General features: G+C 28.1%; 2 protein-coding genes across 2 annotated transcripts; both read right to left on the bottom strand.

Moving 5' to 3' along the window:
- Positions 1-2,923: 2,923 nt before the first annotated feature.
- LOC113552750 (S-formylglutathione hydrolase-like) lies at positions 2,924-9,839 on the bottom strand. The gene is made up of 5 exons (XM_026955650.1): positions 9,551-9,839; positions 4,263-4,447; positions 4,009-4,192; positions 3,588-3,807; positions 2,924-3,273 (listed from the first exon to the last, which is right to left on the bottom strand). Exons 1-5 carry the CDS (start codon positions 9,622-9,624, stop codon positions 3,091-3,093), a joined length of 846 nt encoding a protein of 281 aa, XP_026811451.1. The 5' UTR covers positions 9,625-9,839; the 3' UTR covers positions 2,924-3,090.
- Positions 9,840-12,047: 2,208 nt separating this feature from the next.
- On the bottom strand, positions 12,048-12,386 carry LOC113552441 (ATP-dependent DNA helicase pif1-like). Its single transcript, XM_026955320.1, has one exon. The coding sequence runs from the start codon at positions 12,384-12,386 to the stop codon at positions 12,048-12,050; it is 339 nt and encodes a 112-aa protein (XP_026811121.1).
- Positions 12,387-17,201: the final 4,815 nt, after the last annotated feature.

Below are 17,201 nucleotides of genomic sequence, written 5' to 3'. Positions count from 1 at the left end.
CGTAGGAATTATATCTTTATTAAGTAGGATAAAGGCTTTTATACATAAAAACAAACTCTATTCTACTTATATATTAATTAATTAAGAAATTATTAGCTACACATCACACTTTTCTTACAAATGTCAATAAACTTTTTTGGTTTAAATTGTCTTCAATAAAAAAGCGATAATTTTCGCAAATTCCACTCAAAACATTTAATATTTTAGTCAATGGATTCATTTGTCATCCAAGAGCGTATACCATATACAATATTTATTTAGTCGAAATGTTCAATAACGATTATGTTTATACTTTATTCTAGCATATTTTATTATTTATGAAGATAATACTTTATATATAATAATATATATGTATGCTCGACTAAAAGGGCTATGCTTCCACTGTGAACCTGTGTTTAAAATGTTATCAGATATTATCGTTGTTATTACATTATGAGAAATAACTAATGAGATCATTATCGCTATGGGTTTAATTCATCGCGTATACGTAGTACACTAGTACATAGTACGTACTATGTACCTACCATTTATTTATCTGAAATCTAAAAAAAGACACTCACAGGATTGTTGAAAATGTGTGAAAATGTATTTGTTACAGGAACGGCCAAATGGCCTAACACTTATGCTAGTTTTTATAGAAATATTTAATTACAGCGGAAGTTTTAGACTAACTAGCAAAAACAAAAAATAAAAAACTAGATTTGTTAATTTAATAATTATTTATATTTTATAATACAGAAATTTTGACTTTATGGAGTATTGGAGTGAATAATCTACCATATTGTTTAATGTGAATTTTGAATCAATTCAAATTATATTTATTCAAATTTCATTGTTCATCATTTGTCCTTATATTTTACTACCAAAGTAAAAAGTTTTAGGAGGGCGGGGATTTTTCAATTTCCCCCTCCCATTTAGCTTCTTTTTTTTTCGATCCTCCCTTTCAGAAGTCATGTCTACGCCACTGGTGTCATCTGATCAAACACCAGTGATATGTCCAGTTTATACCTACTATAGTTTGTCCAATTCTTCTAGAAAAGTAGATTTGTCGGTAAGAACTAAGAATGTATCTCCAAGAATTGGATACTAGCCTATTCTGAACTTATACCAATTAAACCCAATCAAAAAATTTTAAACGCCTTTCTTCATCACCAACATACAACTGCTTAACAAATTTTGTTTTTATGATTTTATTTTTATTTTTTTTACATTCTATCAATAGACAATTTTCTTATTCTAATTTCCGTGCATCTATAATCTACGAATAATTTTGAAGGTACGACTACATTTCTCAGAATGTGAATGTTAATGGTATGGTATTTATTATATTTATTGATCTACATCCAGTTGCGTCGGATAAGGGGGGCAGAAGGAGCAATTGACCCCTCAGATATAATCCATAGGGGCGAAAGTATACTATTGCCCCCCACACTACATTGAATTTAAAGGGTATACAATCGTAAATTATGTAATCCGTTTAATTTATACGTTTATTTATTCAAAATTGGTCACATTTTCAACCTATTATTATTAAAATTAAAAATTAAAAAAGATGTTTGCAAACTGCTGTTGAATTTTTTGTTAATCTGAAAGTATTATACATGGGTATATTATATTAGAAACCAAGTTCCGATTCGATCGAAAATCAACTATTCCCGGTTGGCGCAAATATTATTTATAGATATAAGTCTACAGTCGCGGGATACGTATTTTAATATATTAATATTAGTCGTGCCTAGTCCGTTAATATAATACCAAAAACCTCAAATATGCACTAAAAGCATGATGAATATAGAAATATGATCAAACAAAAAATTGAATAAATATGCAAAATTAAATTGATAAATTTGAATTCTTTGAGTGATGAAACAAATTTCTATCTTACTCAGCATTAATTTAGATGTTATTAAAAATATGATAAATGCATAAACATACAGATGTTTGAACAGTCCTTAATTATAACTGTCAGTGCTATGTATTGTAAATTTTAAAATACATTTAAAATTATCATCAATATACACTAAGGACTAAGGAGAGTATATATTATGTTAATATGGCTCATAAATTTATAACTACACAATATATCATAAAGGATTTTAATACTTTGTACAAAAAATATATTGAATTATTGAATATTATAACATTGCACAATAAAACCAATAATAAGTCATGGAAATGATTCTAAGAAAATAATTATAAAAATTAAATTTAGAGATTGTGATGTGTTAATAAATTTAAAAAAATTCAGGAATAAATAGAATATCACAAACTATGATATATTAAAAATAGTTAGATGGGACTCCCCACATCACAATCTACAGTTTGTGAAAGTACTTAAGAACACCAGTCACTTCCAACTATTATTAAAAATAGTAGGGGTTTTGAATATTTTTATGATTAATCATTAAGAAATTTGATATCCTTAATAAAATGTCTCCTTTGTTTCATAAGATAAATAAACAGTGGTTTTAATCTTTTATAACTTACTATAGAAGAGTACATGAAGAATGAATAGTATGAGTATAATTAAAGAGAAATATGCATTTAATGAATCATACTTAAAGAAGTAGTGAAACTTATAACATAAATTATTTTAATGATTCCTTTTTTTTAATGGATTATACCATCAAAACTGTAAGTAATTAAGCAAAATTACAAACAAATAATTTACTGTTATTTCTTGAAAATGATTTATGGTAAAACTGTCATTCCTGTATGGTGATGCATTTTTAATATTATTTCTTCTGTTAAATTCTTTTTTATAGAAAATAGTTTAAAAAAATATTTGTTTTTTATTTTAAATATTCTTTAGAATACACTAAGACATAAGAAAAATTACAGTCAAAATTCAATCATTGAAAACATTTAAAGAAGTCCTTGGTGATACCATTTGATAACATTCAAATTTAATAACATTACTGTATTACATTTAGGTATTGTTTATTATAAATTATAAACCATTTGTCCATATATTTTTTAACTATGCAATTAAAATAAAGTTTTGGTAAGGTTATTTAGATAATATACGTCTTGACACACCACTCATAATACAGGTATAATACTATTTAAAAATACAACAAATTTAATAAATTACTGAGAATCACACAAAAATTTAGAATGGTGATGAAAATGCTGTTCCATAAAACTTGAAATGAAATAAAATCCATGATCATATCTATCTTCTTCATTTATGGAAACGGCAATCCCAGCCTTTTCACAGGCGCTTGCAAAATTGTCCAATTTTAATTGCTCTTTGTATTGATCATTTTTTCCCTGCAAAAAAATAATAACAAATTTATTCAATATGTACACATCATATGCTTTTGAAATCCTTTAAAAACTGATATAGAAGTCTATAAACATGTGTTGTCTCTATCTTACAAGCATATAAAATACAACAGCAAATTTAAATTCAATAAAACCAATATTTTAACTGATAATAGAACAATTCATTCTAATACAAAAGCTAACTATACAAAATCGGTTCAATTAAATAAAAATTTGCTATGTTCTTAAGACAGAGATCACACATGCAAATATAATGTCTTTTTAAAATACTTTAAATATAATATTTTATTTTATTTTACTTGATGTATGAGGATATTTAACTCGGGTCCTTTATAATTAGTTACTAAGCAGGTAGCATCCCATTCCTCCATAGTTTTCATATCATCTCCAAAATAACACTTTAATATCAATTGTATATCAGGAGATTTAGATGGATTACAAACTGGAGCAAAAGCTGATACTGAACGGTACTTGCCAGGATTTTTAAGTGCGCTTATTAGTGCACCGTGACCTCCCATACTGAAATATTAATATTTATTAAAGTGCAATATATAAAATATAAATATATAAATTTAAAATATAACACTAATGCCAATCAATAAGCAATCAATAACCATCGGTTAGTTTAGCCTATAAAATAATAATAATAAACATCTATGATATATTTTTTTACTATAGTATGTAATACATAAAGAATTTATTTAATATTTATAAATATACCTATGACCCATGATTGATTGCCTGTCTTTGTTGACATTAAAATTCTCCTGAATAATACTAGGTAGCTCTTCATTCACATATGAATACATTTGGTAATTCCTGTTCCAAGGCTTTTTTACAGCATTTACATAAAATGACAAGCCTTTAGCTTCAATTTCATTCTTTTCAACACCAAAAGTAACCCCTAAAAACACAATTCAACATTTGTAACAATAGTTATTATTTATTATAATAAATTAGACACCTATCCTTACTTGGGCAAACATCTGGAGATACTACGATAATTCCATAATGTGATGCCCATCGTTGAAACCCTGTCTTCTGTATAAAACTTTGTTCAGAGCATGACATACCACTCAATTGATATAAGACTGGAGCAGGTCCTTCCAAATTGTCTGGTACGTAAACGGCAAATCTCATACGAAAATTTAACACAGCACTAAAAATAATAAGAACACATTTCAATTAATTAAATTTTTAATAATTAAGAATAACTTATTATACATACAATTTTAAATACTTTTAGACTTATATCAAAAAACAAAATTGATTTTTTTCAAATTTCGTTTTTCGTTTTTCTTTAATTCTTTTTGTTTTTCCCGATAAGGTATATTTTATTTTTGATCCCCCAAAGTGCCAACTAAATCCAGTTTTCTAACAATAACCATTCCCATTTTTTGAAATCGAAGTAACTTTACTGCTTCAAAAGGTGATGACAGACAGAAAATAAAAAATACACACCCTTGTAAAATCAATAAATTCATTGCTCCTCTCAGACACTAAAATATAATAATCGCAATATTTTAAAAATAATAAATCGACTTACCATAATACTAATCGTAAAATAAATTAAGTACTTTAAATAGTTTAATAGCAACATCGTAAACTAGAATAACTAGATAACTAGGTTGCAAACTAATCTCTACAAAGAATCTTTTTTTGTATAATCGTATACTATCATGGGCGATGGTATGGTATGATAAATCAATGAATTCAAATTTAATATTACACTTAGACACTTAGTTCAGTGAATCATACATTCATACGATACCTTCAGTACAAGTATTGACAGTATTGTACTATTGTAAATAAAATAAAATAATCTAACTAAAACAATTATACATATAACCAGTACCCACATTAACAAAAGAAATTTAACGATCAATGTTATAATTTATAAATAAAATCAATATGTTTAATAATAATAACTACAACTTTGTTTTTCGGCCAAAAATTGATTATGACTTCTCGAGACTAGAATAATATTATTTAAAACAAGTTGACTGCCTTGTAAATTTCACTGACCTTGCCACGAACGCTTTGAGTATTTGCATTGTACGCACTCAGTAGTTTTTCCAACCCGGGCTGAGTATCATATGATATTCAAGGCAGTCAATTTGTTAATACATTGAATACTTTGGAGAAGATATTATATATATAATATTGTGATTGTTTTTTATTATTATTTATAAATTATAAGTACTGATGGACGCTATAGTACGAAAATTTCAATAATTCGAATCAACTTTTTTAGTAATTTATTATGTTTTCGAAATTCAAGTGTCATAAAAGTCATGCATTATAAAATTAATTTCTTATAAAAGTAATGTATTATAAAAATATTGATATTCTTTTTCAACGTATTATTATTTTTCAGCGTATTGGAGTATACTTATACAGTAATACCTATAGACTAGAAGTTAACGTAGAACACCAAATAACAAACTCGACGTCTATTTCTAAAAATATGAATGACTATAATATATTATAATATTAAACTATAAAATACATGTAACATTAGATTAAAACAGAACTACGGGAATGTTATTAAAAAAATTCTTAGTCAAATTAAAAATTTTAAACATTATACCTATTAATTACTTTTTTCGTATATTTTAACAAAAACATTTAAATTCATAATATATTATTTATATTTAATTAAATTTTTTATCTATTTTTTATTTCATGTATGACATGATATATTTATGAGAAATAACCTTTAAAACATATGACTTTTATGACAATACATACTATTATATCCGACTTTATGACACATGACTTTCTAACACTAGACCTAGTAAATTAAATTTTTTATTTATACAAGCCACAAGGTGATTATTTAATCATTATTAAATACTTTTTGTTGGAAAATATCAATATTTTTGAAAATCATTAAAAAATTATTATATATAAAAATCTTTTATTTAATGAAGAAAATATAATGTGCGATAACTATAGTAGTGTCGGTAGTGAAACGAAATATAAAAAAAACATTGCGGAAAAGAAAAGAAATTGTTGAGGTGTAAAAAGAAAGAATGTCAAACGACGTTAGCGTTATTTAATAATTTAAGTATAATATTAATTAAGTACCTATATTTAGAAAAAAAACAACAGTTTTTGGTCGTTTATTGACAAAAATAACCGTAACAATAATGGGTTAAGCATCGACGCACAATAAGAACTGGTCTATTATTGGTGTCAAATTATAAAATAGACTAATATCATTATGACTTTAACCAGTAGATAAGATCATACAGCGTGTGTGACTGGATAAATTTGTGTCGTGATGTACTAGTCAGAATATTTGAAAATCATGATAAATTTGGAAGACCCGGAATAGTGATCAAAGTTGACAAATGTTTACTAAGAGGATCAATAAAGGACGATTTCAACTTGCAGATTTACCAGCCGAAAATCTTAACGTCGACAAAGATTTGGAAAATGTTGATCTTCTAGAAAACGGAGCAAGAAACTAAGAAACACGACTTGATGGGAATTGACTACGGGAATTCGGCTTGTACGACAATAACGAAGGAAAGTATTTTATAGCCTGTATCTATAATACATACAGATAGCTGGTCAGGGCGTTAAGGTACGGTTTCCCTGCAGTGTCAAAGAGTGGAACAGCACGGCGTCATGACGCTGCATCTAGACGCTTATCTATGTCCAGACCGGTAGTTGACGCTAGACGCCGCGTCTGGACGCTGCAGGGAAACCGTACCTTTAAGGACTTTCGGACCACGGGTACAATCAGTGGCATAGCTATAATAAGATTTTCTTAAGGGGGGTGTTAATTATAAACATTAAATATTATACATAATACTTACAAACTATAACTTTTATTTTAATTAATTAATATGTATACATTATGTCGGTTTAGTTTTGAATATGAAATATTATAATAATTTCTATTGTAATATATAATACGACCCCAAGGGCACCCATAACCCTCTAACACTCCCCTCGTATACGCCGCCACTGGGTACAATCATAGCGTTGTAAATCATAGCAAAAAATTTGTAGATCTATTATCAAAGGCACATACCTAAAGGATTGAAAGTTTGTTGAGTCCTTTGAGGCAAACAATTTAACAAAATATGTGTGGTACACTGTGGTATAGATCTAGATTTGCTTCCAAAGTATAATATTATGATATAATTATATAATTTTAATAACTATTACAGATACGTCGTATCTTATTGAAACGTGATGGAAAGGAACAAATATAAAAGTAGTGCCACGTTGCATTTCTAAGAGACATGAGACGTGACACAAGTATGTTAATATTTATTTTTATATGTTTGAATGTTTCTGATTATTTATAATAATAAAACGAATAATGGCTAATAAGAGAATGACGAACGTTGATAATATTGTATAATAATTATTATTTATTTATAATATATTACTTATTTATAAGAACTTTTGTTCGTCATTAAAACCACTTACATTTTCCACTTATGAGAATATATTGTCTAATATCCTAATATACTCGTAATTGTAGAGTAGTATGACACGGTATAGCGCCGCATACAAGATAACCTTAAATAAAGACATACTATTATTTTCTAATACATTATATTGTAAATATTACCAGCTAAAAAATAAAGTTTCTATTATTATATAGAATTAATGTATGTTAGTTACATTATATTAGTAGACAGCTCAGTATTGAAAATTCGGATTAATGAAGCCATTGTTTTGTTGTGAAAAATCGTTAAAATTTAAGTTATTAGTCAATACATTTAAATAGTGTTGATACGTAAATAAAAATAATATAATACATTTTATCTAGATAATTCCAATTTTCAAATAGGTACTGCAGTTCACCTGTGATTTTATGAACGATCTAATTCATCTCATTAAATAACGAATGATTATAAGTTTTATTCGGCTCTATAAGTACCTATATTACTGCCAAATATTAAATCATTGCAGTTTAGTTATTTAATAACTAAAAAAAAAAAAATATATCAAGAACGCCATCTGTATTCATTATATTTGCATATAGATGTTGCTAAAATGTCTACACTTTCCCCTTAGGTCATATACTCATAGATTTCTATATTCTATAGTCGTACATTCAGTGTTTCAGTACACCTCTTACATGATCATTAAACATGGATAATAATCAAACGATCTTGTGATACCTTAGACTCTTTCCACTTTCTAATTAATAAAACCAATCTATTATTATACCTTACTATACTTTAGCCTGCAGTAACCAGTCACTACCAAGTACCAACCATAATTGAGAGTTGTAGTTAACAGTAGTGGATACAAAGGGGGCGATGGGGCGATCGAGTCGTATTTTTATATTATAATTCGCCCCTCTCCCTTGAATGACCTCTTGATCCGCTACTGGTGGTTAAATTAATAAACATTAATTCGTAATTTAGAGACAATACCAATTAGATATATAGGTGTCGCTGTGGTTACTGTATTTTACGTAAAGTATGTTCTGATCATAGATCGTTTATTGAGTATGAATATACGTATACATTTACACTATTTTTGTTTTTAACAAAATTTCGAACTAGTCGTGTGGCCGTGTGGGAGCCCATAAAGACTTCCCTAACAATGTTTTTATTAATATTAAGTTCAGTACTTACATTGATTTTATTAACATACATGTACCCACTTTGGCCACTTTAGTACTTACAATAATAATGTCATAATGCTTAATATTTAAATACATAATAATAAGCAAATTAACTTGAAATGATGATTTAAGCATTATCCCGCAGTCGCATAAACAAAAAAAAATTATTAAATTATCGTTTTTTTTTATTTGTATAAACTAGCATTAGAAACCATTAGTCAATGATAGATCCACATAATAAATATTAAAAGAGAGGAATATATTATGATCTAAGGTTCTAACGTTTTGTAATCTCGATAGTCGTACACGATAAATTATCGCGCGTAATGTTTTTGTGATAAAAAATATCAACAAAAAAAAAGTATATAAAACCACGAAGGTAGTTTGCAAATATTAATATACCTACGTGTTAATAGTTAATTATTAGAAAACTAATGAGTAATCGAGTAACGAGTTAGCTGCAAAAAATAATAATTATAACGAAGCACGTTTTCGTCGTCTGTTCGAATCGATAATTTTAAAATATCAGTGAGAGGGATACCGAAAACAAAAAAAATTCCGCCGACACGCATACCTATTATAATAACACGACTACTGAACCAGGTGCAATTAGTGGGTACAATAGTCAATAATTTTACGATATAAAGCGTTACCACTGACCTATCGTGTTCGTAGACTTTTTGTTGTCCGTCGAAACAACGGTTGTCTGACACCACGTCCAATTTCTGCTTCATGTTGTTTGAACCACAGGCGTAGGTGACGAAAATCCTATTCGGCAGTGCGATCGTGTGCACCGCTGAAACTCGACTGAGCGCGTACTAGACGAACACACCAAACAACTGCCCGGCGCATACTGAACTATCGACATTCGACGCCGACGGGCGGACAGCCGAATGCCAATAACGTCGTCGGGCAACACCGGCGTTAAGATACACGATATACCTATACGCCTATACATCAGCTGTATATTATTCTCGTTCGCGGTGCAAAATATGCAAATTAATTTACCTTATCTATAGAGCGGCGTAAACTACGAGCACGGATATCACGGATCTGAATGTTCTTATCAAGAATGAATAGAAAGTCGCGTCGTACTAGCGTTCTCTATAGCCTCTATTATTGTTATTACCACGATTTAAGATACTATCTTAAATCGTGGTTATTAGTTATGGTAACATCACAGTCTGTGGTAAAATGGTACAAGATTTCTATAATAATGACTGTAGAGGGCACTAGTAGTACGCGACATTTTGTCAGATTTGATAGGAACACACTGCGCCGCTTAACGCCGTGATCCAATGTAGACCCAAGGTTTACAGATTATTAATCTATCAACCTTGATATAGACCGTCGTGCAACCATAGTATCTATATCCGTGACTACGAGTCTACGAATGTACTTCTATCCGTGAGATAACATGTTATACATTATCATTCATCGCTTACAACTAACTACCAACAGCTACCAGCTTGAACGGGTCAAACGCAAACTTTAGAAGTAATCGAAGTGTGCATCTCTTTCTGGTTATCGATTGATTGTTCACCGGATGATTGTGATCCGATACTAACTAGAGTACTTTGCTATCTGAACCTTACCACGCTGGCTGACAAAAGAACCTATTATTTTTGTCCAAAACTTTTTGATGGTCGAATCGACACTCACCTCTCCTATTAAATAATCTTGATTTTAGAATCCCAGTTTCCAATTCACGTAGTGTCTGTTTCGCTTTCATATCCTTTTTTGAGAATATTATTCGCGAAACAGCTTTATTTCACGAATGACGTGAATAGTGATCGAAGTTTTTTTGTTGACTAAATCAGTCCCCTGTATGTATAAAATGAACATCACTACATTGATGTAATGATGTTTTTATTATTTATACTGTTATGTACTTTAGCTTTAAGATTAATATCTATATTTGTATTGGGCCTATCCCGTTACATAATATTAAATAAACAAATCACATAACAACGGATTTTTAGGTTTTTAAGTTTTATAATACGATTCTAATATGCACTAAAAACTTTAAAATATTTTTTTAATTTTCCTTAAACTATAAATATATGTTGAAAATGTGCTTTTTATTTACTTTGGATGATTTAAAAATCTGAATACAAGATGCTACAATAAGAAAAATAATATGACGTAGTACAAATTAAACTTCCTTATAACGAATTCGAATAAACAACAACAAAAAATTCGTAGTATGGAGGAATTCGTTAAATAGAATTACATATTCATTAACAATGAAGGTCATAGTTTTAAAAAATATTTCCTTAAACAGAAAATGTCGTAAAATGGAAGTTTCACTGTATAATGTATGTACATTATATTATTTATGAAAATAATGTAAAATATTTAATATTCTAAATGATTATATATTATAATATATCTATATTATTTACTATCCATTAATTACACATTATATGTACCTAATATTTTAATAATATTCTTTAACTTTAAAATAATTATTAAATACCTCTTTGATAAATTATTTAAATTTAGACACGTTTGAAGTACGTAATTATATATATATATATTTTAATTACAAACAAGTTATTGGTCAATTTCCATCATTTTTAATTTTTAATTAAAAACATTTTTTTCGTGTAATGAAATAATTATAGCTCGAGAAATGAGCAAGTATAATTTTTTATGAGCATTAATAAAATATATTCTTAGATATGAAATGTACGCTGAATATCTTCTAATCTCTAACATGATCTTTAATACACAAAATAAATTGAATAAAACATTTTCAATTAATTCTGTAATAGATAAGTCGTCCACATTTTATACCCTCATGGCCCCGTTGAACTGCAGAGTCAATTAAATATGTATATGTAAAAATCTTTAAGTCCGTTTTTTATACATCACTCAGTGGCGACTCTAGGAGGGGCCCAGGGGGCCATAGCCTCCCCAAAATCAAAAAAAAAATCAAGCGAATTTAATAACAATATGATACGCTTATATTATTACAGTTTATAATATTATATAGCTGAATTACCCATCGCTGCCGGGTTACAGTAAAAAAAAAATAAGACAGTAGAATTTTTTATTTATGTGTATATATATATATAAAATATAAATATATCAATATTTAGTTATAACTTATAATAATGCTCTAATGAAAATTCTATGAACATATATATTAATATTATAGAATTTCTTTATAAACTATATTCATTGTATCTTTTTTGTTAGTTGGTATTATTTGAATTTTTAATTTTTCAAAAGATCTAACTCTAGACATGGCAACATAAAGTTGATCATGACTAAATACAGGTTGGGGTAAATACAACCCTACTTTATCCAATGTTTGGCCTTGAGATTTGTTTATTGTCATAGCAAAAGCTATTATTATCGGAAATTGACGCCTAGTAAATGAAAAGAGAAGAGTAGAATCTGAAGGAATCAAATTAATTCTAGGCAATAAAATACGTTGGCCAGTTCCTTGACCAGTTATGGATTCTAAGTCTAAAGAATGTTCATACATATTTTGTACAATAAATCTTGTACCATTCATTAGATTGAACACTACATTTAAATTTCTTAAGAGTATTACGATAGCACCTTGTTTTAGTACCAAACTGTGCGGAGGATAAACCGCTTAAATGTAAACTATCCAAAAATTCTGTAGGAAACAGAAAATGATCACAGTCTTTTATCACTGTGTTTAAACTTAAAAATGTTTTTTCTTGCCCTGGCAACATATTAACGATAGCATTGTTTATTTTATCACAATATTCAATTTTAGGTGCAAGAATAGCATATTGTGAAAATATAGACACATTTTCTAAATCAAAATAATACCTCCAAATATGTATTTTACTATATTACTTGATAATAATGATGGTTTTATTTCAATTGAATATTCGTCTGTGTTAGGATTTATAAGTGGGTATTCACCATTTCCAATTTCTAACAGAAATTTAAAAAATTCAATTTCATTTTCGTTAGGTTGGATTAGGTGGGAAGGGTATAAATAGTGCACACACCATACAGTCGTCGTCGCCGCCGACGATAACGCAACAGTACTGCAGTAGTCGCTAGAGTAGTGGGGGTTATAAACATGTGTGTGTGTGTGTGTGTGTGTGTACACACGGCAGGCAACGCACGCCGCTATACGTAACTACAGGGGAAACTAAATAGTTCCAAAAACTATTAAATTGATACATTTTCGGACTTTCTCATTAGATGGCTCATCTATACACCAAATACTTGCGTCTAAAAAAAAAAATGGTGAAAATCGGCCCGGTAGAATTTCAGATATAACTGTCATAACTCATAAGAAATCGTCTCACGTTTTAATAATATAATAGATTATATTAGTTTACTAGATATCATTCAATTGTAAATTCTCGTTAGTCGTTATCTTATATTTTCGCGTAGTACACTAGTATGTAGTATTGTAGTATGAAAAAGGTTTTCCGATAGGAACTCTCGGATTTTCTATATGGTATATTTCTAATTTGGTTGATTTCTTATTATTAATATGTTTGACCGTTTGATGACTGTCGTGTTTAGACGTTCAGATTAATATCGTTTTAAATGTTTTAATTTTTGTAGCTTCATTTTACCACAGCCATTTTACTCGAGTAGATGACCAAAATTGTTACCATTGTAAAAATTTAACCTCTGGTTTGTAATTTGCATTGTAATGATACGTTTTATTTCAGCATATTAAATTAAACATTATTTGATTAATTTCTTTACTCTAAACTCTTTATTTCATTTCAATAAAAGTATACTATAACTTTAGAATTTAGATTAATAATAATAAAAAAAAAAATGTTTTTATAATAAATGTTTTCAATGATTACACTAAACTACTAAACCGTATAAGTTATATACAATGAATTATTGTATACAATAAAAAACGATTGTGAACGAAATGAACAGAGACGGAATTAAGTTTCTATTATTAGTATGGAATTTTGACAAATTTTATAATACTTCTAACTTCAAATGCTAAAAAAATATAGTGTATATTATGTATTTTAAAGTTTTTTAAACTACTGTAGGCCATATTTTTACCTGCGTTATACAATAATTTTATATGGTAATATAATCAATTAAATATATTTTTATTTTTAACATTAGACATAATATAATTATATAAATAGAAATTTAAGTAAAACACCAATAACTGTAAATGTTTTTAATTTCACTAATGAACAATTTTAAAATAGCATCCCAATTCCCAATAGGTATTTTTATATTTTTGGAAGTTTTAATCAAATTGAAATTATATCAAACATAATAATATGGTTATAAAAAAATCAATTAACAGCAGTAATAACATAAAATCGTTAATCATTAAAAAAAAAAATCATAATATGATCTCAGTTTAGAAAAAATGTTAAAAGCAATAGATAATAAATTATAACCTAACCTAACCTCGCTCTCATGCATATTCATCGAGACAATCTATAGATATAGATAAAGTTATAGATAGATTTGCTAAAAATAAAAATCAAAAATTAGAATTCGTTTTATAAAATGTAATTATTATATATATATTTATTTTATATAATATTTTACACTAATGACTAATGTGGGTAATATATGGCACTAATTTGAATAAATATATTATAAAATATTTTTAAAAAAATTGTGTGATGTTTATGCCCCCCTCCCAGAATCAAACTCTAGAGCCGCCACTGACATCACTAACAGCATCACAGTGTCTTGGCTACTGGCTGGACGAATGATGGTGCTATGACGATAAACAGCAAGAATGTAAATGTGTTTTTGGAAATGGCGATTACCGTTTATCAAGGCCGTAACTGAAAAAAAAATTCAAGGGGAGTCCAACATTTTTTTTTATATGTAAACGTTGAAAATGTATAGTCAATAAACTATATTCATCACTAAAATATTTGTACTTTTAAAAATTTCGGGGGAGTCCGGACCCCTGGACCCTCCCCTCAGTTACGGCCGTTCATCATGTTGCGTTCTCATGTATCTCGTGGAATATCAAACCGTTATAAATGTTATGACGCACCTATGCTACCGCTATCAACGGCGCCGCTTGTGACCACCAAGAATAATAATAATAAGACATACTATAGTACCGTGGTTAACGGAATACACGATCAATACAGCTTTCATATTATTAAATAATGTAAATATAGCAATAAATAATAATAATGCTGTTGTCGACAATCGATTATCGTTTATAAATTCACTCGTCATACCGTACAAAGTTTACGACCAATAAACCTGTACAACAGCTAAACGGCCAGGGTGCGACTCGTTCGGGACACCTTAGTTGCGTCCCATTAAAAAAGTATACATGAATTGCGTCCCACTATATTGGTTAGGTAGAAGAATTTTTATTTCGTTTTCAGGGGTTCTCCGAGGTATATTTTTAATAGTTATTTAATTAATAAGTTTTAAATACGTTTTATGTGAGTAGAAATTCAAATCTAAAAGTTTTAAGTGCAATTTTGTTGAATTTATTCATTTATACAACTATTTTAGCGTAAGTCGACACTCGACAGTCGTATAGATAAGCTATTACTATAATATCTCCAGCCATAAAATCCAATTACTAGTATAGTATATAGTAATAATGGTATCTAATCGAAATAAAGATAATATCAAGTCCGTAGGTATTCAATACAATACAAACTAATTTGTGAAATGTGACTGTTTGACTGTATACGTAGAATATTAATATAATATATGATGTATAATACTGTTGTATATATACAACTACCTATAGGTATATACTTTTTTTGGTAGAATTTGAAATTATAATTTATAATAATAAACTTAAAACATTTATAACATATAACTGTGCACTCAGCATTAAATGCTATTGACTGTACTACAAACGAAAATGAACCTTTTTTGTTTTTAAATGATTCTATTAGTGGTATAGTTATGTTTACATGTAAATCAAATTTAGAGTTTTTAAGTAAAATTAAAACAGTGTATGTTGATGGCACGTTTGAATATTGTACAAAACTTTTTTGCCAATTATTTACAGTTCACGGCCTTTTTAACAATTATTATGTTCCTTTAGTATATTTTTTGTTAAAAGATAAACAAACAATTACTTACCCTGAAGAATTTAAAGCTATTGATTTAGAATGCTCAAAAGTGTGTCCAGAATTTAAAATTGATATAATTTTCTCGTTTGCGCACATTTACTACCATTAGTAGTCTTAGGATTATTAGTATTTAGTGGTTCATAAGTCCATAATGTTGGAGAAAAATTGCTATCCGATGTTACGTAATTTTCTACAATATAATCGGAAAATATAGAAATAGTTCTAGACGTAGTACTTGGTCTTGGTGCTATCGACATAAAATCACAAAATCCAGCAGAAACTTCGTCAGGAAGTAAAAACTTAATCTAAAAAAAAAATTTCATCCATTTGCCAACTTCTGAGTCGTTGTTTAAGTACTCGTTCGATAATAATTTATGTTTTTGAATACGTCTAAACCAATTTTGCCCTAAATGAAAGTTAAAACACACGATTTTGCAGTTAGGGAAAATTTGCAATACTGCATTATGCGCAGATTTTTCAAAGTCGACATAAAAATTGCTTAAGTTTATTATATTACCAATAATTTTAATATATATATTTGTAATAGTTTTCCACATATTAATGTAAATATCAGTATGTTTATTACTTAAAAAACAAAACGCCACATGAACATAAAAATTGTTTGTACTCGTATATACGTGAATAGTTTAAAGTTGAATAAAATATTTCGGAGCGAATGAAAATTTACATGTAAATATATATATATATATTCGTCATCATTAATGAAACAAAATTTATTAACTTTATAAGTAAGATTATGCTGATCATCAACTAATTGTGTTTTAGCATCTTATAAGGATTTCGGTATGTTTGGAAACAAAATATAAATATCGCTATATTGAAGATGTTCAGAGTTATCAGTGTTTTGTGGTTCCCGGCTATTAGTTTATTTGATTTAATATGTAAATTAACAATGTAAAATGAGTATACCGAAAAGGCAAAAATCGAAATTCATATGAATTTTTAAGACTATAGTCTTAACCTATAACGGCTATAACTATCAGATTATAGATATGTTTTAACATTTTTTTAACTTATTTCCTTTAACGATGCTAGTGGGGGAGGGGGACAATAATCCACACACAAATACCAGGTATTATAGTATTTGTTTTTAATCACATCTTAATTTTTAATCAAACATCCAATAAAATCAATAGTTTGAGTTATTTTATTATTTTTATATAGATATAATATTATCTCAATTATTTTCTATGCTATATTAAATATTTTATGAATAGTCCATATTTATA

This window comes from Rhopalosiphum maidis, chromosome 2 (genome assembly GCF_003676215.2).
Source record: "Rhopalosiphum maidis isolate BTI-1 chromosome 2, ASM367621v3, whole genome shotgun sequence".
NCBI lineage: Eukaryota > Metazoa > Arthropoda > Insecta > Hemiptera > Aphididae > Rhopalosiphum > Rhopalosiphum maidis.
This window is presented reverse-complemented; position numbering and strand designations above follow the sequence as displayed.